At 35.7% G+C, this 21,308-nt stretch overlaps 1 protein-coding gene across 1 annotated transcript in view; it reads right to left on the reverse strand.

The window, feature by feature from the left end:
* The window catches only part of LOC105360781 (uncharacterized), a 244,055-nt gene that overhangs the window by 39,983 nt on the left and 182,764 nt on the right, over positions 1–21,308 (reverse strand). The window contains exon 3 of the mRNA XM_011497782.1: positions 14,238–14,327. Coding sequence (XP_011496084.1) covers positions 14,238–14,327 — 90 coding nt within the window. The remainder of the gene's footprint in view (positions 1–14,237; positions 14,328–21,308) is intronic.

Genomic DNA, 21,308 nt, shown 5'->3' on the forward strand with positions numbered 1-21,308 from the left:
ATTTAAATATGTGAGACTCATCCTTCGTCATTTATTTTTTTTCTTCCTTTTTTCTCTTTCGATAATTACATTGTCCGCGATACCGCAATTAAAAGAAAGGACCGATTGGCTAGTGGTACAGTGGTGTAAAAAGTTTCTAATCGTAGCCGTGCGGAGTAGTCCCGAGGAGCGCAACATTTCTGTACTCGTAATATCAAATTATCATAACGGGCCTTTGTGCATTATTTAAGACTGTGTGTGACGTGACACGTGTGAAGGAAGGTAATTTGTCGAACGCTTATTTAATTTTATCGTCGATTTCGAATTTCTAAGTTTAGAAAGTGCGTGCTTAGTTATTAGACGTCTGTGTTGGGATATTAGGAATACGAAATTTCAATTGTGATGGAGATGGTAATTGTGATCTACCGTTAATTGAATAAAAATCTCGCAACGTATCGGTGCCTTAAATTTTGAAAATTGTTGCGATAATAAAATAAAATGACCGTTATTATCGAGAAAACAAATAATAGCACCAAATTGTTTACTAATGACATATTTTTCGCCTTTTCTCCACCCCTCGACAATTACATTCTTCATTCTTCTTTTTCTCCTCCTCTTCCTCTTTTCTCCTCCTCCTCTTCTTTTTCTTCTTCTTGTGTAAATACAGTCCAGTAAGCACACATTTTGATGCTTAGCACTACGTAAAAATGCTTTCTTACATCCAGCGCTCTGACCATCTCGCATTGCTAGCTCTTGCTCTTACTCTAATTAACGCCAGTGCCAATTCACGCAGAGTCGGTCTTGTCACTTATAAGCATCGAGCGACGCGCACAATTTTTACACCGCCAACAGTTTCTTCAAATCTTTATCGAGCGCCCGTTGAGAAACGAGCAGGCAACGCATCCTTTTCAAAATCGAATGGCATCTACGGGTAATTACGGCTTCGTAGCCGCAATGGGCTCGCGATCGTCCCGTCGATCCCATACATTCGAGTGGATCTCTTCGTGGTCCGCGCGTGTGAATCGGCCCACGGCTCCGCGTACGTGCCGCCCATCACTCGGGATGACGCTACTCATGACCGACCGAATGCTTTCTAACGCGCTCCTGCGTTGGAAAATTTTAACCCCCCTCCCGCCACCGCCTTCGACGACTTTTCTCGAGCGATCGTTTTTACCAGCCATTTTAACGAGCCGCCGTGGCTTTGTTAACACATCGGTCCAAGGGCCTTGGCACATCTAGATAGGTTTTGCTGTGCCGCAATGTGCTTTATTTAGACTCCGGGGGAGGATAATATGCGTGTTAAAAGACAACTTGTCAGGACGGTTCATCAATACTACACGAAGCTTTATTGATTTGGCCGTTTCTATTACGTTTATTGTCATTATGGCATTTTTCATACGGCGAAATTAAGGTATTCATGAATGTATTACCGGAGCCAATGGTGATTTTGACCCACTGACACTAGTCAATGAGTGAAATAGAGGTGAAGTAATATTCAAGGAGTATAATTTTATCCAATAAGTTAGACAGTCATCGAAATGATTAAAGAATTTTCAAATCATCGATTACTTTTGTAGTCGAGTGTTCTTTTAACTATCTCGACAATATTATCAATTCCCTAACTTTTTTCAGACTGTAGTGAAGCTTAAGTACCAAAGAGTTCTCTATAGTTTAATAAATATATTTTCGTATTGGAGAGTCGATAAGTTAAAAGAAAAATAGCAAAACGCCTAATGAAATTCATTCGCGATACGAGATGAAAAAACGTATCTGCCATAACGAAACAATCAAAGCGCAATTCCGTAATACTGAAATTCGAAAAAAATCGTCATCAAACGTGTCGCGAGATAAGACTCGCATCGGCAGCGGCGCTGGTGGTATTACGTTCCTTAATTTCGTGAAATTTTCATATTGCGTGACCGTTTCATGATTTTCATGAAAGCATTCGATCCCCTCTGACCTTCGCGTGCCATTCTCTAACTTCAAATGCGCATCTCTTCATTCGAACATTAGACTCGCGCGTGCATAGATATACATAAAGACTACGAGACACGTTTTCCATTCCCGTTACATAGGCGTTGCTGATGTGCTCCTCTTTCGCTCCCTCTTCCTCTCCTTGCCGTCCCCTCCTACGCTCGTCCGCTCGCTGGATTGTTCGCTTCCCCCGGACCCCGTCGCTCACTCACTCACTCACTCACTCACTAACTCTCTTCTTCCGTCTGAGCATGTCCACATTTAATAGAATATCCCGTAAAGTTTTACCCTTTTCGATTTTCAAACCAAAATGTCGATCAATCATATTTTCACTAATAACCTTACGATTGATATTGCTTTTCCTTCTGGCGTACTAAAAATAATAGAGACAAAAAGAAAATGGAGAGAGAGAGAGAGAGAAATTAAAAGAATTGCAGATGTAAGCTATTGAACTAAATGTATATAAAATTTTTGTGTTAAATTCTTATTATTTTTTTTATTTTATAATGTGTAATTAAATTATGTATAATGACTATTCATTAGGTCAAATTTTGATTCATCGTTTCATTTTTATTAATGGCGAAAGTCAGTTTTGAAATTTACATGTCAGGTAATTGCTGCGGTATTATGCGTCATTAAGAGTTTTAATGATCATTTTCAAAATAAAATGACGGGAGCCCCTCAAAATGACGTCATGTAAAAATGGCGATCGTTCTTCATTATAAAAAAAAGTAGTATTCTCACATTTTTTAATGGACTTAAGTCACTCAAGAGGCATTTTGCGATTCATTTACAAACAAAAAACTGCCAACTTATAAAGATCATTAATAATATACATTTCGTTTTACGGCATAATTTTGCTCGAGTTGAAAGTAAAATAATTGAAATAAAACGTACTGAACGAGATGAGAAATGCGAAAAAAGTGTCATGATCTGCTCAACGGAATCGTGAGCGCGTAGTTCGTGCTTTTTCACTCGTCCAAATAAAAATATGAGAAGACCGAGTATGACTGAAGAGATAGACCGAAAATTCACCAATCCTGCACCGCATTCTAATTAATAATAATAATGAAGCAAATGAGTATCTATAAGTGCCTTGGAGTTCGAGGTACCTCCGCCCTTGCTCATTATAATATTATCCAAGCGAACCGCACGAGACAAATCCTCTGAATAGGCGAGGTCTTATCGACTTGGTATAAGATGTGCAACTAAGAATTAAGAAAGACGACGAAAGTACATTCGGCAAGTATTGAGCAGCTAATGAGGCGTTACAATGAGCACGAAAAGGAAGCTCATCATCGACAGGAAGTAAACAAAGGAGTGCGAACCATTGTAGCCGCGGAAGAAGAAAAGTTTTATTCAAGAGATCAATGTACACCGCACCTTCGCGACGTCTGCATTGTAAATCGATCGATGTTGTTTTAGTGACACGAGTAGCAAGGGAATTGCGCGCCTCGATGATGACGATCATCAAGCTCTCGTTAAGCTCCCAATGCCCCAACAATTAGAGACTAGCTCATGTGGGAAACCGACTTTTTGCTTTTCTCTCGGTCGAGGCTGGTAGCATCGCGAACTGCTGCTCCTTGGCCAAGTTTCAAGTGCGTAATGAAATTCTTCTTGTAAATTGTCATCTATGTTGGCCGATAGTTTAAGGCAGACAATAGTCTTTACGTCTCTAGTTGGGATACACGTTGTCAACTTCACATGTTATTGGATAAATGTGATGCTTTTATTAGATCGCGTAGTTCCAATATGTCATCTCTTTTGCAATAGTACGTGAAATAGTACGAAATGGCTTTTCGAAGCTTGATGCTCTTAATGAATACCATTTGTCAATTACATAAAGTAATATTATTTGCTGTGATATTATTTGCTGTGCTTATGCATTCAAGTTTTAATATATTTCGATAGCTGAAGCAATAGAACTCTGATTTGTGGATTTTTCGGGAAATGTTCAAGCGCAGACGAATCAATTAGTAATCATGGCGAAGCATAATGCCATGAGCAACCACACTGATATGATGTCACAGCACACTTAAATGTGATTGAGTTATATTTTAAAATTTTAATTTCAGAAATGCTCCGTCAAGCAAATGTTTTTCATACAATTTTTTTACTTCCGCGTGGATTTATGACGTGGAGATGTTTTGTTGGGGAACCGTTTCTTACGAACGGTAGTGATATCTAGAGAGTCACACATCATACACAACACACACACAGTTAAAAATCATTCATTATTCGAGCATATTACTCGACACAAAATCTTCCAAGCCGATATACGTATCGTATTTCTTCCCGACCATTTAGTAGGCTTTGTTTCCGTAGGTGTAGGCGTCGTAGAAATCTATTGTTGCTGTGAAGCTCGTGCACACTTTTCTCCATGGTAGTCAGTAAAGTTGAAAAGTTTCGTCTGTAGTTTTGCGAATGCGCGGCGTAAAACGATGACAGGTAATGTACCATGGGAGAAACAGTACCATCGGCCTTCACGAAGGATTTTACTCGAGATAAAAATTAGTGGTATGAGCTGAATAAACGTAGAAAGAAAATGGTAGATGACGGAAGTGCCCGGGGTATTTTTGATTTATGCGTATTCAGATTTATCGTCGCATTCTGCAAAATTTTATTTTCAGTATAAGATATAATAACTAAAGTCACGTGCATAATTTGCATCTTCAGTCAATAAGCCGAAAGAATGTCATTAATGTCGGTACTTTGTTTTTATAAGAATGTAAACAGTTGAAAAAATTGTGCAATATTATTGAAAATTTTGTTATAAGCCTTCAATTCAATAACGGGCAAAGTAATATAAACAATAAATTATTCCTTATTTCTGACATTCTTAATGATCTAATTAGTGGTTGTAGTGACATCAAAATTGTGAAAGGTTCTTTATATAAATACGCTTAAATTATTTCTCCTTAGATCATTCAACGTCATCTCTTCAATCCTGACAAAATGAAAGAGAAAAAAAATAATTAAAGGCTAACGGCACATAATGTGGGATTCATAAAAGAAGAAATAAATACTTTTAAAATCTCCTTCTTCTTATTTTTCTTCTTTTTTTTCATCTTTTAATTTTAACTGATAATTATTCAATAAGTTAAAGAAAATTTTGTATTATCGTTAATAGGTTACTGTTCGATTTGACCTATTTCTATAGAAACGCCAACGAAATTTATCAGAAATAAAAATATCGAGTAATTTTCTAATATTAGATTTGTGTAAGTTCATATACAATTACAGCAAATATTAAGATAAATATCAAAGATCCTCTTAATGACAACATCCTCTCTTCAGATCATGGAATGTTCACTTAACTGCAACTACGACCCACGTTTCGCGTACTCGCGTAAAGTACAACAAGCGATGACACGCCTTATTCCTCTTCTTTATACTTATGCCGACTTAACTACGTAAAATCTACGTACTTAACTGTTATTTACTCAAATGAATAATGAAAGTTATTAATGCGAATTTTAATATCATCGTCGCAATTGCATAACTACAATACTTCTGTCAATGCGTTTTACTTTACACATTGTGTACATTTTCCCTTCACAATTATCTTTTTAATATATTGATCTTTTTTTCAATTTAAACTGCAAAAGTATAATAATTATTTATAATTAATGAAAAAATATGAGAGTATTAAAATAAAAATTTTCAAATGATAATGAAAGCTATACCATTATAGATCAATCGAACAACGAAAATACATTAACCATTTTACGCAATCCTTTTGAAATGAACGAATTACTTCTGTAATTCCCCATCAGTAATAATTCCTATTTTTAACTTTCAACTGTCAATTTCAAACTCTAATCATTAAATTTTTAACGTGCTAAATATCTTAAGCCGTAAACGAAAAATTATTTGAATATTACATTAATTTTATGATTTGAATACTATGAATAATAATCGATTATCAAATTATGACAGGAGTAAAACATTAAATTACCTAACAGTTATTCATAAAAATTCATCGAAAATAATTATTGATATAAATTATTGCTATATTTACTGTAAACTACAGAAAATACTTTATAACTTGAAAGTTATTTGTATAATGAGGACTTGGATGGTCATAGGCAAAGTCGAACATAAACTCGTAATGGCACTTAAACTAAGAGAAATAATCGGAAAATAATAATTCATAGATTTGGCCACGAAAAGAATAGAGTTTTACGTAGTAATTGATGGCGTGTTACGTCCACGTTAACTGTCACACTTTGACTATCAATCTTGAATAGGAGAACTTATTCCACGAATTTATTATTTTAGATGAGGAGAGTGGGGAAGAGAAAGAAAATAAATAAACTAAACTAAATAAAGTAAAGTAAAGCTGAAAATCGCCGATGGTTATGAAAACATACAGCTAGAAGTAATTTTTACGTATTCAAGAAAGCAAAAATAATATTAAATTGTGAGAGTATACTTTGAATAATTATATAATAAATAAATTCAAATATAATAATAAATTCAAATATAATAATAAATTCAAATACATGAATTAATAAATTCATTTGCGGAATACTTATTTGCCAATAAATTTACTTGCGTCTGATTCGTTGAACAAAATTTGAAAATTGGTATATTGGTAAAATTGGTATGCATTTGTTTTAGATAAGAATGTATACATAGATGCGTCACCCACCCGTCTTGATACCTTACAAACGATTAATAAATATTAAGAAAACCATTATCTTAATCAACGAGTTTAATTCTTCTTTAATACTGTCATATCGTTATTGTTCTTATTGTGTTGCGATACTAATAATTGTCCAATATTATACGACATTTGGGATTTTCGGATTTGGATTCGGAAATTCAATTATGTACAATTGTAGGATTCATCAAACCACATGATATCGACATTTAAATAATATATCGACAAATGTTTCGAATCACCACCCTATTATCGTACAAAAAACGCAATGCAAAAATATATTATTTGCACACTCGATAATTCATAATATTATAATTGTCAATTTACCTGTGATTAATCGAGTCCACTGAATAAACCTTTCGTCGACGAAAAACATCTTCTCGAAGTTCCCAACATTCATTATTATCACTCTCCGGATAATCATAGTACATCGGACCAATGGACAAGTGATTCCATACGCGTACTTTGTGTGCATAACACGTATGTATAAGTTCATCGGACTCGCTCGCTCGCTCACTCGTTTCACATGCGAACGTGTAGAGAAGATATCGGGTCTTCTCCGAAGACGTTAATATGCTTGCGGACACGAACAGCTCGATCGATGTCGCCTCAACGACAGTTGCAAGTTAATACGCATGCACTAATATTACCGGTATCTCCAAGAGGATAACGGAAAAATTGCGCGAGGGTGAAGATGTAGAGGGTGCTTGGAAAATAGGAGCTTTGCTATAAAGTTTGGAGAGGGAAGAAGCTTCGCTTATCTCGGCATAATATATTACGTCGATGTAAATGGCCCTTGTATTTTCAAAGGAATGATATTAAATAAGACGGTTAAGAACCATTTGCTTATTTCATTCCTAGGGGGAGGCGAAATGGTCATGTTTATAGAATAACATCATTATCTAGCAAAACAAGAGATATCGTCCTGTCGCAAACTCATGAAATACTAAATGAAGAAGTATTATTTCTCTATGGTATCTAGTCACTTTGGACATAAATGGACATTTCTATAAGGGTATTTAAATGTCCGTTTAATGTTAAGTGTATAAATGTCAAAGACGTTTTAAAAAAAAAAAAAGAAAGAAAAAAATAAGAATATTATACTGGCTTTAACGATATACATGTACAGATACTTATGTAAAGGCACAAAAAAATAATAGTTAAGCATCGTTATAATGAATAATGCATCGCTAGTGTCATGAGAATAGCGTAATCGATATACAGGGCTAAAATCGAGAAAGTCCGCCCATGTTCATCATTGATAAAGAAAAAATAAAAGTTAAGCGCGTCAAACCCCGATATCTGGTATGCATAAAACTTCTGAATATCCGCTTGGATGCGCCCTTAAAGATAACTCCCGATTGGATTGCTTCGACGAGCACTTGAACTCCACGGGTAAAGAGAATGAGGCGACGGGTAGAGGAGGAGGGATTGCCAGGTCCAGATCGATCCCCCCCGCTTCTTCTCGGTCCGTGCCGGCCGTTAATGAGTCATGTTTAATTGGCGTGGGAAGCCCGCGGTGTATTCGTCCGCGCACCCTAACGGAATATTGCGCGCGGCGTGCCTGCGGAGGAGCATTAGCCGCGGCCCTAGATGCGCTCCTTCCTTTCTTCTCTCACCGTCGTCGTCGTCGTCGTCCTCCTCCTCCTCCTCCTCCTCCTCCTCCTCCTCCTGCTGCTGCTATTACTGTTGATGTTGATGTTGCTGTTGCTGTTGCTGTTGCTGTTGCTGTTGCTGTTGCTGTTGCTGTTGCTGTTGCTGTTGCTGTTGCTGTTGCTGTTGCTGTTGCTGTTGCTGTTGCTGTTGCTGTTGCTGCTGCTGGTGCTGCTGCTGCTGCTGCTGCTAGTGCTGCTGCTGCTCCCGCACCGCTCCTCCCCTCGGCATCTCGTCCGGAACGCGAGCGAGTCACGGGCGCATGGGACGACAGGTTAAGTACATTCGTGTGGGTGCAAGGATGCACGTAGCTATGCTATCTATTTCCGGTTGGCATTTTCGGTTGTACTTACTATTTTTATGCATTCGTCTGACTTCACTTGCTTTTGTTTCCCTTTACCTTGTCGTTAGATTAAATTAAACCTCGGGGGAGAAAATTATATTTCGTTGATGTCAAATCAGAACTTCTGATCAATAAGATGCGAAGAAATGCGTGTATTGATATTCTTACAATATTTATTTTACAGTGGCTGGAACTGATTTATTTTGTAAATAGACACTTAGCTAGAATTTTATTGATTCCAATCCAATTCGTATGCTTCTGTTCTTATGTGTTATTATTGTAAGATGTTTAGTTTGGCTCTTCGCATGGCAATTTGAAGCAAACTTAACAGAAAAAGAGTGTTACAGCAATTGAAATAAAAGCATAATTTTGTTCATAAAGCATTCGTTAGTAAATTCGAATTTATAAATTAAGATTCGAGTCGTAATTTTTCTAAATATTTCCATGTTAACTGAATATGTGCATTTTCAATCTTATATTTGCCTTATATGCCGTAACTAAATGCGTAATACGAAATAAATAATTTTGCATAAAGTTTAATGATCGATTACATGATTAATTTATTTACATTACTTTGACAGATAATTAATAAATTATTAGAGAGCGTTGGTAATTTCATATTTTTACCTGCATTGATGGATTTGAACATAATATTTATTCTTTTCTTGAACAAGTTTATTTTGCAATGAATTCAATATACCAGAGTTTTATTTAAATCTATTTATGCTCATGATACTTAATGGTGTAATAAAACAATTTTTATCTGTCTTTAAGAATAAAACCTTGCGAATAAACAGACGAAAGCAGGATTCTATATTAAACCGAAAATTCGTATCAATAGAAATACTTTAATATCGTTTATTTGTATGTCCTTTGTTTATTTGTATAATATCAGTGAAAAGAAAAAAAATCCACATTTAAGAAACTAGAAATTTTATTATTTTAATTTTATATTATTAAGTCTATTATCGCATTTTCCGTAGTTTTCAGCTTAACGTCATCCTTAAATTATTTCTAGATTAAATATTACAATAATTATTATACTTTTCGTAACAATGCTATAAATTATTAAAATATATAGTTCTGCTTATTTTAGTATCAATTTAAGAAGTATTTTTCTTACTCCAATCAAATGGCAAAAATAAAATTGAGTGAGTGACTTAAGCAGATGATTAGTAATTAATTTGCAAACGATAAAAAATTTAAGATTTATCCGACCTTAAATCTGTTGAATATTTTTTTTTAAAATTTGAGTCAATTAGTAACTCAAAAGAGTCTTTGAATTTGTTTGCGTTTAGAATGATTAGAAAAATAATTTATGATTACTATTGAAAGTCTAGGAAACAGAGTTGATTTCTTATAGTCACAGCGTTGAACGCTGTAATGAACTTTCAAAACGGTAAATTGAAATCTATTTCGTGACTGTTAGACTCTAGTAGACGTCAAATAATGTTAAAATATACTTCAGTTATTGCATTGTAATATACTCTTTCATTCGGTAATGTTTCAGTTGAGTTATGCTACGAAATTACGAAATTCTTTTCAAACTGGCCAATTTGGCAATAATATATACATATATGAGTAATTAATGACGAAAGCGGATCTAATTTATGAGACTTAAATCACATTATTACAAATAACCAACGATCTCTCAAAATGTTTGTGCAATATTCTTCATATGATCTTTATTTGACTCTCCTCGCATATAAAAAAAAGATTGGAACACACTTTTCTCAATAAAAACTTCATATTAATTGTCATTCATATTAATCGTAGATATACATTACACTTTTAAAAGTCAAAAAATCACATCTATCAGCATAAAAATTCGTTCGTACATAAAAAGACTATTGGAGCCCAACCAACGTGAAAAGAGAAATTTTAAAAATCAGTGCACATATGCCAGCTACAGCATCACGGCAAAAAAGTCTCATCCCCTCGGGCGCCAAGATGACAAATCCACGGATAGAAAGAATAGAGAATACGGCGCGAGATATGCACGAGTTAGAAATATTCAACGAACGCGGTTTCAGGGAACCATCGGCCCTTACTCTCCGCATCACGAAGTGTGAAATCACGATCCCAAGAAGATGAGGCGGAGGGCGATTCCGCAGCGAGTAGACGGGCATGCGCACGATCGGCCCCTCATGTCGTGAGTCTGAAAAACGTGCGGCCCGATCGCGGAAACCGTTTTATTCGGCAAAAATGGCGGAAAACCTCCCTGGATATCATTCTCCGCGCCCCTAACGTCCGTCTTTGCCCGTTACACCTGGAAGCTCCAGTTTGCGAAACTTTCACGCGTTTATTTGGATTATTTGAAAATTTAGTATCGCTGGTGCTTAACAATTGATTTCGATGAATCGTAAGATTCTTCTTTAATCGATGATATTCTATCTCAATCTTTACAATAACATAATTCAATCTTTATATTTGGCAACTCTAGACGTCAGTATGGATTATAATTTTACTCGCAGCTTAACCTTGTAAGTTTTCGAAATTAAGTATTTTGCTGACCATCTTAATATATTTTTAATATAAAAGTTATTTTTATACTTATCCGTGATATTTTAACTTCAAACCCAAATATAATTGTATTAAATAGTAAAAGTTTTCATTTCAACTATACGTAAATCATCAGGAGATTCTTTTTGCGTACTCTTTTTTTTAAACTAAATCCCTTGAAAGTGTATTAAAAAAAAAATCTATACACGCCTTGTGCGTAAGCGGAAAATAAAGAATTACGTGAAGGAGTTCTCGGCAATATTTACACTTACCATGTCGTAAAGAAGAAATTTCTCTTCTTATATAGAGCGCGCCCATTGATAAACATGAAATGTACGATGACAAAGTTTCTTATGCAGAAGCGCGGGTGTAGAGCATAAAAAGCTGCCCACGCACGTGTACCAAAATGATTCGTGGCCCACGAACAAAATATTTTCCATTCTTGCATAAAGTCACGTTCGCGAATAGAACAGAAACGAAAATGCCGAATTTGAAGATACTACTCTTGAGCAATAACGTACTTGAATTCGTATTTGTACATAACTCTAATGCACTTGAATAGTCTGTCATGTAATAAATGTTAGCGTTAAATAAACGGTATAATAAACTGCCAGTCTAATTGAAATTATTTGAGAAAATGGATTGGAAAAAATATCGACGTACTCTTGTAAAGTTTGCATTTTTATTGAAATTTTAAATAAATAAATAGCAAATACAAAACATCAAAATATTCAACAATACCATCGCTGCTCTATTCTTCGTGTAAATGTAATTTAAACGTGACATATTATTAGAATTTACAAAATTCAATATATCTGTTTTCTTTATATTATTTATACATTTTGCATTAGTTTAAGATTGAAAGGCCATGTGTGCAAGTGTCGGATAGGCTTTGTTTTAAGATCAGCATCCATCTAAATATAAATTATGGCTCCGTACGCGAGTAAGAAAGATAACTAATTTGCACAAGCATATTACGTGGGCAATAATTACGCGCACTTATGCCACTTATACGGGCTCTGGCTCCTCGTCCGCCAAACAAATCCCTAGCTCAAAGTAATTTCGCGCCTCGCAATTATGCGAGAGCAGAAACGGTCGCGGCAGGCAGAGAAGGTGGATTGCAGAGGGGCGAGGGGGATGGACGAGTCGGAGCACGAAAGAGTCACTCGTGTACGCCTTCTCGTATTATCGCACTCATGTCATCATCATCATTATTATCAGCATCATCATCGTCATCATAATCATCATCATCATCATTATCATCTTGCGCGCGTATTAGAGTATGATTGGCATTGTTTTTTCATTACGCTCTCGCAAGGCGCAATGGAAGAGATCGAGAAAAATTATAGAACTGGCAGAGCGAGGAAAAGCGTAAATGCAAATGAGAGAAGTGGATGATGCCATTTCGTTCGTAGCTTCTCCATATTGCGAATTTTAAATATCTGTCTGAGTCCAGGATCGAACGAATTAAATTTAAGGACGGAGATTTTTGTGCAATGCGTGTTACAATTTACTTGGCTGTATTGAAATTTACATGGGTAAATAATTTTACGGTTGCAATATTTTTTAGTCTACTAAGATTTTCAGCTGTATAATGATCCTGTTGACGGGTTTGTTAAGTGGAAATAATTGTCAAACTTTTTGTATTTAATTTTCAATAATGGGGCCATCGTTATTTTCTTAAAGAAAGGTAATTGGAATTAAAATGAAAATGAAATATAAATTATTGTGAATTAAAAGGAACACTGTATGTTTTCTTATATTGGCAAAATGATATTGTATTTTAATTTAGGTACTGAATTATTTATTGTTGAGCAACTAGTACTTTAGCGATGGTTACTTTTTATATGTATTTACGTGTCAATATTATAAAAAAGTATTATCAGCACAAATGAAGTATAAAAATATAATTGTTCGATTTCTCGCTTGTGATATATGTGTGAATGAATGGATAGTTCTTTGTTTAGAATAGTATTTAATAATATAATAATAATCATTGTTTACGATAAATGCAATATAATATTCAGCTTAAGTACGAGAAATTCACTTTTGTGTAAACGACCGTTGAATTTTTTTTGTTCGCAAAAATTCAAATTGTTTTTCTTTTTCAATATCTTAGATGCATCGATGTTGTATTCGTAATGAAAGACGTCTAATAACATAAGATATTTCAAGCTAATGACGCTCGACGCCTAAAGAACGTACCAACGATGGAGTACAAATTTTGAACAATGAAAATAAATTCCTCACCATGACGTGAGAAAGAAAGAATTAAGGTGCCGATCAAACAAACTGAATCTGCGATATGGTTGCGAATGAATTGCGTTATCATATTACGCTGTCGATAAACACGATATTAGAAATCTGCGTCCTAATCTTCGCACTTTCTCTCATTGTTTTTCCTTCGTAATGTCGTCACTTATTTCCGTACATCGTGAAATCGGCAAATGAGCGATCGCGCCTCCTTCACTTTCAAGGAGATTAATGACAATCATTTAAAGCTACGCGAGAGCTAAGATGAAAACCAACACGTAAGCTGAAAGGGAGGTCGGACGGGCTTGAAGTGCATAATAATAGATTTGCGTCACTTCGCCTGAAATTATTGCCGAGAAAAATCGATAGAATTATACAAAGATATTTTCATAAAATCATCATTTTCCAAGATATTTTATATCGCTATTGCCATTTTCTTTCAATAATTGTTTATTTATTATAATCGATACGTAGCTAATGCAAATTTCTCAATTACTCATACATGATTATAGCGATATCTGTATACAGTATTAATGCAAAATAGCCAATTATCTCAAATCCACACGTTATCGCTTGAAATTAATTTCACATATTTCATTAAAATATCTATAAAAAAATTTCTCTATGAATATTTTCCTCGTACGTATTGCTCGAACTATGTTGGCGCTATAGATCTAATATTTAAAGTCTAGTGAAATTATCCAGAAGTACGAAAGTATCATGAACAATCGATAACAACCCCGTCTAATTAATCGATAACACACCGAATCCCTTGCGAATTCATACAGGGAAAGAAAGCAAGTAAATTGGATAAAAACTTGAGCGAAGACTTATTAGCATGGAACTATAATAAATCGACTGACTTACCTCCCTAGACGTTGGAGTCCCCAGGATGCAGGGGCTGTTCGAGCGGCGGGGCGCACTTGCCCACCGCTTGCTCGAGAGCTCGCTCTCCTCCTGTAAAATTAAGACGCGTTATTTATATAAAAACTATAATTTTACAAACAAAAACAGCGGAAGGCTGCTATTTTTAGTTAGCACTTTTTAGTTTGTACTAATGTAAGTTGATTTTTTGCTGAAAATTTGAAAATAGATGAATCGATGCTTGAATAACTACCACATGAGATCCGTAATGTGGACAAATAGGCCCTAAGGTGAGCTTGCAATTGGATTTTTAGCGTTGCACGTCATATTGTCCATAATATTGTGTATAATATTACGAAAATATCTCTAGACGATCGTTGCACATACTTATCACTATAATAACAACAACAATAACAACAATCACAACATAAAACAACAATAATAACGACAGCAACAACGACAACCACAATAAATATAAATACTTAAATTTCTCGACGCACACAGCTTCGTGAACATTATTATAATTCCCCCTTAATCTTCCAGGATCCACTCGGAACTTGTGAATTTACCTTAGCTCTTCCAAGGAAATTAATTAATTTACAAAGTAAGAACTCTTTCGTAATACACCGCCACACTTGAATCAGGTACGATGGATCATGGCCGTAATATTACAAATACCGCGATCTACCACGGCATTTAAAAACCAATTATCAAAGGTTTCCATTTGTTTGTAAAGTCGACACACTAGCTGGAGTAGCCTCGTCGAGGTGTAATGCTCAAGATTATAAATAAGAAAAACGCATTACCACGAGTCGCTAATAAATTCTTCTTCCACGCACCATAAACTCCGTAGAACAAACATTGAAAAACTCGAAACTGAGATAGGGCGGGTGGGTGGGAGGGAGGCCGACGGCGACGGCGGCGGCGGCGGCGTCGACGGCAGGGCGAACGAGGGGGCCGGGAGACCGTCCTGGAAAAGCGAACACGGGGAGTTGGCGCAATCGATCACGTCCGCGACTCCGATAAATTCCGAAGCGCACGCCTTGCGGCGACTTTGTACAATGCGCCGCTGCTCTTTTTCTTATCTCGCGCTACGAGCCACTAGGCGTTGCGTATCCTCTCTCTCTCTCTCCCTCTCCCTCTTGGTCGGCCCTCGCAGATTTATTTCATTATCCGCGATCGCAATTAAATCGATAACCTCTAAAACGCCACTAGCTTCGCTACAGCACACGGATCTGTTTATGCATGCAAGTCTCGATGTAGGTTCGCGAAAAATTGCCAGACATACGAGGCTTGCCGCTGAATTTTTTGCCGCGGTTGCTTTCACGAGGTGTTAATTATTTTGGCAATCGTAAAGAAGTTTTTATTGGATATTTACGTGCGAGATAGCTTCAAGTCGGAGGTGATATGTAGCTCAGGCAGCTTTTGAAGTTTAGTGCCAACGGCTTTGCGCATTAACTTATTAAAATAGGTGCACGAAGCTTCGATTTCATCTTCGAATGGGGTATTTTAAATGAAACTTCGCACTTGCGATACCGTGATACTGCATGGATATCTTCATGCGGTAACATAACATTTCACGTCAGCGTCGCGTCCATTCCACCTTCAAATAATCCTCTTAATGCACGCAATTTTCGTGATATCGGTAGATACGAGCAAGCGCGTATCATATTGTGCGCACAAACGCCTATGGAAAAGCCCCCGCGTATTTCACGAGTTAAATGAAATAAAAATAATACGTCCGCGCTCACTTGTCAAAACGTCAGGCAGCGAGACAACGTACATACGAGCGAAGGCGTACGCTGGACGCGATATATAGAAAAAGCCTCCTTCAAGCTTATAGAAAAGTTAACGGCGAGAGGCATGGGGCAGATGTATCCGATTGTGCGGAATAACATGCGAATGCGCACGCACGCTTGCCCGAACGTGTGTGCGCGCGAATTGATCACCCCACTAGGAAAAGAGCACGTAAAGGTGAGTAATTCTCGGCCGGTTGGTAGATCGTAGTAAGAAGCCAGGGGACAAGCGAATGAAATGTCAGGTGTCCAATTATTAATAATTTTTTGCATTCATCCAATGAGTGAAGAGAGGAGTGAAGCACGGAGGGGAGAGAAAAATGCACTGCATGAACCTTGTGCAGGAAATATGCGTAAGATACATTCATTGGATCTATGATAAATACCGGGGCTCGCGATTTAGTACCTTACCTACGAAGTCTTCATAGCTAATTGTTGGTATCATTAATCATACAATTTATTTTTTGAAATCACTTTTATTATGAACTATTTGAAACGATTGATCACAGAATATTATTAATTTATCTTCCTATGCATTATCGAACAATGCTTTGTCTTCTTAATTAATTTTGAAAAAAAATTCTAACAGACTATTTACAAGCTTTCACTTTCTTCTGCTTTCAAATATCAGTTTTTATTTATTACGAGTCGAACAATCTTTCTATTATCGAAAAGTAGCATTAATGAAAATTATGATACTTAATAAAACCGAAAGATAATATATAATTATAAATGATGTTTAATTGACAATAACAAATCGGCACTAAAAGCTTTAAAATAAATGAATTATAGATTAAACGTGTATTTCAATATTAAATTCAATTAGAGTATCATGCATAACGATTAGGAATGACAGGTTGTTTATACATATAATGTACTATCTTGATGAAATAATAAAGATTGTATCTTTTGTGGACTATAAATGTAGCACAAATCAATAGCATACTTATATATATAGTATTTGCATACAAATAATTGCATTATATTTATTATCCTTTTTAATTTTATTATATAATGTAATTTTTACACACCACGGCATTCATTATAGCAGAAACACGTGCGATTAAAATGCAACATTATTTAAATTTGTAAATTATGTTGCAAAAACTTCAAAAACCATTTTTGAACACCTAAAAGAAAATAACTAACAAAATGTTTAAGAACTTGAGTTTTCTTCTTGATTTTTCTCTATAATTAATAAAATGATTCCAAGTAATTCGTAAATTACGGGACATTCTTCACTACATAAAAATACTATAAATAAATGTAATTGTATATCACTGCACTATCAAGTAGCCCACGCAGCCTAAGGATACTGCAATCTCGATGTGCTGCTTTCAATAATTGATAATAATTATTTAGCTCGCATGCGCTTTAATAAAGAAGACATAGTGCATTAGCCACCTCCGCATAAAAACTATATACGTGCGCACGATATATTAGCTTATTTCACTTTAGGCTACCGAGTATATCAGAAGTTTTTTGAACTCGCATGTCTTACTAGAAATGCGATGAGGAAGCTCATAATTTTCAATCCCCGTCAGACCAATGTAGTTGCTTGTCGAAATTTCTAGTCAATATTATAAAAATAATTATTGTTCAATACATTTGTGTATAACAATGTTTGATAACAAAGGTAAGGATAATTGTAACAACAACAACAACAAACAATGAAAAAAAGAAAACATATAAATTCGTTTAAGCTCGTTTTTTCTTTCATTACAGGAAGTACGTGGAAATTAATATTTCAATCCTTCAAAGATATATTATAATTATCGGATTCCACAACGAATGTAAGATCCATGTTAAATGTTTTTTGGTAGAATTCTTTTTTTACTTTCACATCGTAGTATTTCGTAGAGATTTTACTAGAGCATTTGCGAGTTTGTGTGTGAAAAATCGAGTGTATGACAAAAGAAATAAAAATTTCACAACAACCCTAACCAGGCAGGCAATAAAAGATCTACGATGGTATCTCAGCAATCAGCAATTATCAAAAAAAAAAGTATTGGCAATTTCGGTCTTTCTTTTCACCACGGTTCAGGAGAAAAGGCGAACCTGGTCGATAGGGCGAAAGATAACAAGCGCGCGTAATAAGGACAGAACTAAGGATCGGAAAGACATAGAACGCGTGGTCTAATTGAGAGGGCGGGTGCTCATTAAAATTGAGACGTTAGGCTGGGATATCGCGGAAACCGAGTATCACGCGACCATTTTAACAAGTGCAATTATTATTCGCTTTCATGAAAGAAACTCCTTTTGCTGGACCTCCAAAAAATTCGGTTCACGTAATTGTCCGAAAGTGGAGAGACGGAATATTTTCAAGCACTTACTACTTGGTAACGCTCTATTGGATTTATTATTGTCCATCCGCTTAGATGTGGGTGTTCTTACAGTCGTTGAGTATCAGCGTGGCAAAAATTTTAATCATTTTGAAGATTGGTAGGAGGAAGGATAAAATATAATTTTTTCTTTTTTTTCCATTATCTAATTACTGTATTTTTCCCTCTATCTTGGGAGTTGCTTGTGTATATGGAGAAATGACGAAGCACCTGTGGTTATACTTCTCATTCCCTCTGCAATTGCAGTTTTGAAATCTTTTATAATTTTCGATATATACTCGTAAGTGTTTGTCGATACAAATTGTTCGTGTAAATATTTTTACAGGCAATCGATTAAAAATTTCCTTACGCAATACAAGACATACCAAGTACAAAATAAGTATAGAAAAAGATTTGATCCGTAATATTAATGAGAGACAAAAAAAGATTGGGAAAGACGAGTCGATAAGACACGACGTATTTTCCTCATCATGTGTATACCGTAGAAAAATTCGGAAATTGGTCAGGATGGATTATAGGGCGGTTAGAGTTACGATTATCCAATTCTCGATGATCTACCTTATATCGAACGATTATGTATCTCGCAACGATTACAGAATCAAAGGACTCATTTTACAATAAGACAGGTTTAAAAGGAACGGCCGAAATAATTCCACGATAATTCAAGAGACAATCGTCCATTGTTCGATGCGTGCTCTTGTATATCTATAAGAAAATGAATTGCACATATCGCGTTTTTGTTATTAAAAAAGCGCTGACCGACTCGATGTCTTCTTGCGTACTAAAACTTTAATTTCAGACCTAATGTAGGGTAATAAAAATGTAAACACTATCGATAGTATCTTGTTTAGGCTCTCGAATACAGATTTCGAAGATGCTTATTATTCGCATATAACTAATACTATATTAATAATATAGTAAGAACAGTGCCAATACTATCGATTATCCTGAATTATTCTAGTTAGGATGATGATAAAATGAAAAATCCAAGTAGAACATTTTTTTAGAGATTAAAAAATCGTATTCTTTAATAATAATAAATTCAGAAATCCATGTATTTTCTGAAACTATGTAAATTTACAATTAACATAATAAATGCAAAATTAGTAAATACAAGTTTGAAGTTAATTGCGTTCTTATTTTTTTTTTATTACGTACAATGTTCAATGTACAATGTTCTGTCTCGTATTATTTATTATTCTTTGGATTTTTATTACTTTAATCTTATGGTACATCGAGTAAACTTTAATTGAAATTGTTTAACAAGTTTCTAGACCATGAAAGTTAAATTTAACAGGTTTTATTATACTACTCGTGTGACTATCTTAAAATTACAACGTTGAACATTTGTTTTACAAATCGTTGATGTCATATCGCTTTTGTTTATCACTTTCGTTACTACATCTCATAATTATTAATAAAAAGTACTTTATTAATTTTCTGTAATTATTACGAAACGAGAAAAAAAAAGATTTTTTACATAATTATTGGTAATTCAATAACAAATGTTATATAAGATCACATTAAATATTAAAAATATTAAAAATAAAATATTAAAACACATAAAATATTAAAAAGATTTGGAGTTATAACCAACCGTATTAATAGACAATACCCTTGAGCATTTTAAATCAACGATCCATAAGCATGATATATTGTTCTTCCTTCAAGCTAATATAAGATCAGAGATTCTCCTATCGTTCGACGAAACAATTTGTTCTCAAAGTGTAAAAGTGCGGATTGCCCGTGACTTCTGAGACAATAACCGCTCTCAGCATCCATGAAAATGTAGTTACACGGCTTTGTTCCTTAATCTACAATGGAAGACTGAGAGTGAAGCATTTGCGCGTCGCAATGTAGAAAGCAAAATTCAATTGCTCGGGTACACGAGAGGTACACCACGACAGCCGGGGAACGAATATCAACTCCCGCCTCGACATTTGGCCAATGAAAAATACCGTAGGAATAGAGCGAAATTGGACAAGGACGGAAGAGTTGGCAGCCGTGAATCATCGTCACACCTGCCGATGTATTGCGCTCCTCGTACAAAGAGCTCGCGGCTCGCATTCCGCGCGCGCGTAATCCACCTAAATGCCGGGACGATTGCGTCGCGGGCGGCATTGTCTGCTAATTTCGACGGCGTAATTGACACGCTCGATGCGCCACTTACAAGGGAAGCTCCTTTTTTCATCGCCACGCCTCTGGGAATCGCCCGCGTCCTTTATTCTCCGCCTAACACCTGAGAAAGCCACGTTTTTAAGGTCACGTGCTGGCATTAGATGCGTTACGCTACGCGGCAGTGTTTAACGCGCACTCGAGGGCATGTTTTATTCATTGAATTAGAGGCCGCTTAGGATTTTCTCTTGTACGTTTCAATGGATTTTCTTTCGTCGTCTGCCGTACGATTGCATTATTGAGCGGTTAACCGAATCAATTCCTGTTATCTGGGATGGTAGGTATTATGGCATAAAAATAATAGTAACTGCGTAGGTGTAGGTGAATTGTAAGTACGATATGAGATATGAGGCTATAGTTAATTCGATTCACCTTTAAATATTTTCTCGTTAAAATACCTTAAGATTTAAGTCCTTTGGGGGAGAAATAAAAGTTTAGATTCTTACAGAGCCTCTTGCACTCGTTTAAGCACTAGAAGCTGCGAGTAGAAGCGAGAGCTTTTGTCATCGATGTTTCTGACAATTTTTGCGATATGATTAATAAATGCGAGAGAACCGAAGAGCAGATAGATTTACGCAATAATCATGGGTGCGCGTCTCTGTGCTGATGATTCGATTGGCTCATCACACTCATTACAAGCCATACTTTCATGATTGGATAGCTCACGGTTTCGAGGCCGTCGTAAGGCGGGACGAGGCGCAAAATCAGTCGGGATCATGACAAAAAAAAAAAAAAAAAAAACAAAAAAGACAAAAGGCCAA

Source organism: Ceratosolen solmsi, unplaced genomic scaffold, assembly GCF_000503995.2.
Source record: "Ceratosolen solmsi marchali unplaced genomic scaffold, CerSol_1.0 scaffold47, whole genome shotgun sequence".
Classification (NCBI taxonomy): domain Eukaryota; kingdom Metazoa; phylum Arthropoda; class Insecta; order Hymenoptera; family Agaonidae; genus Ceratosolen; species Ceratosolen solmsi.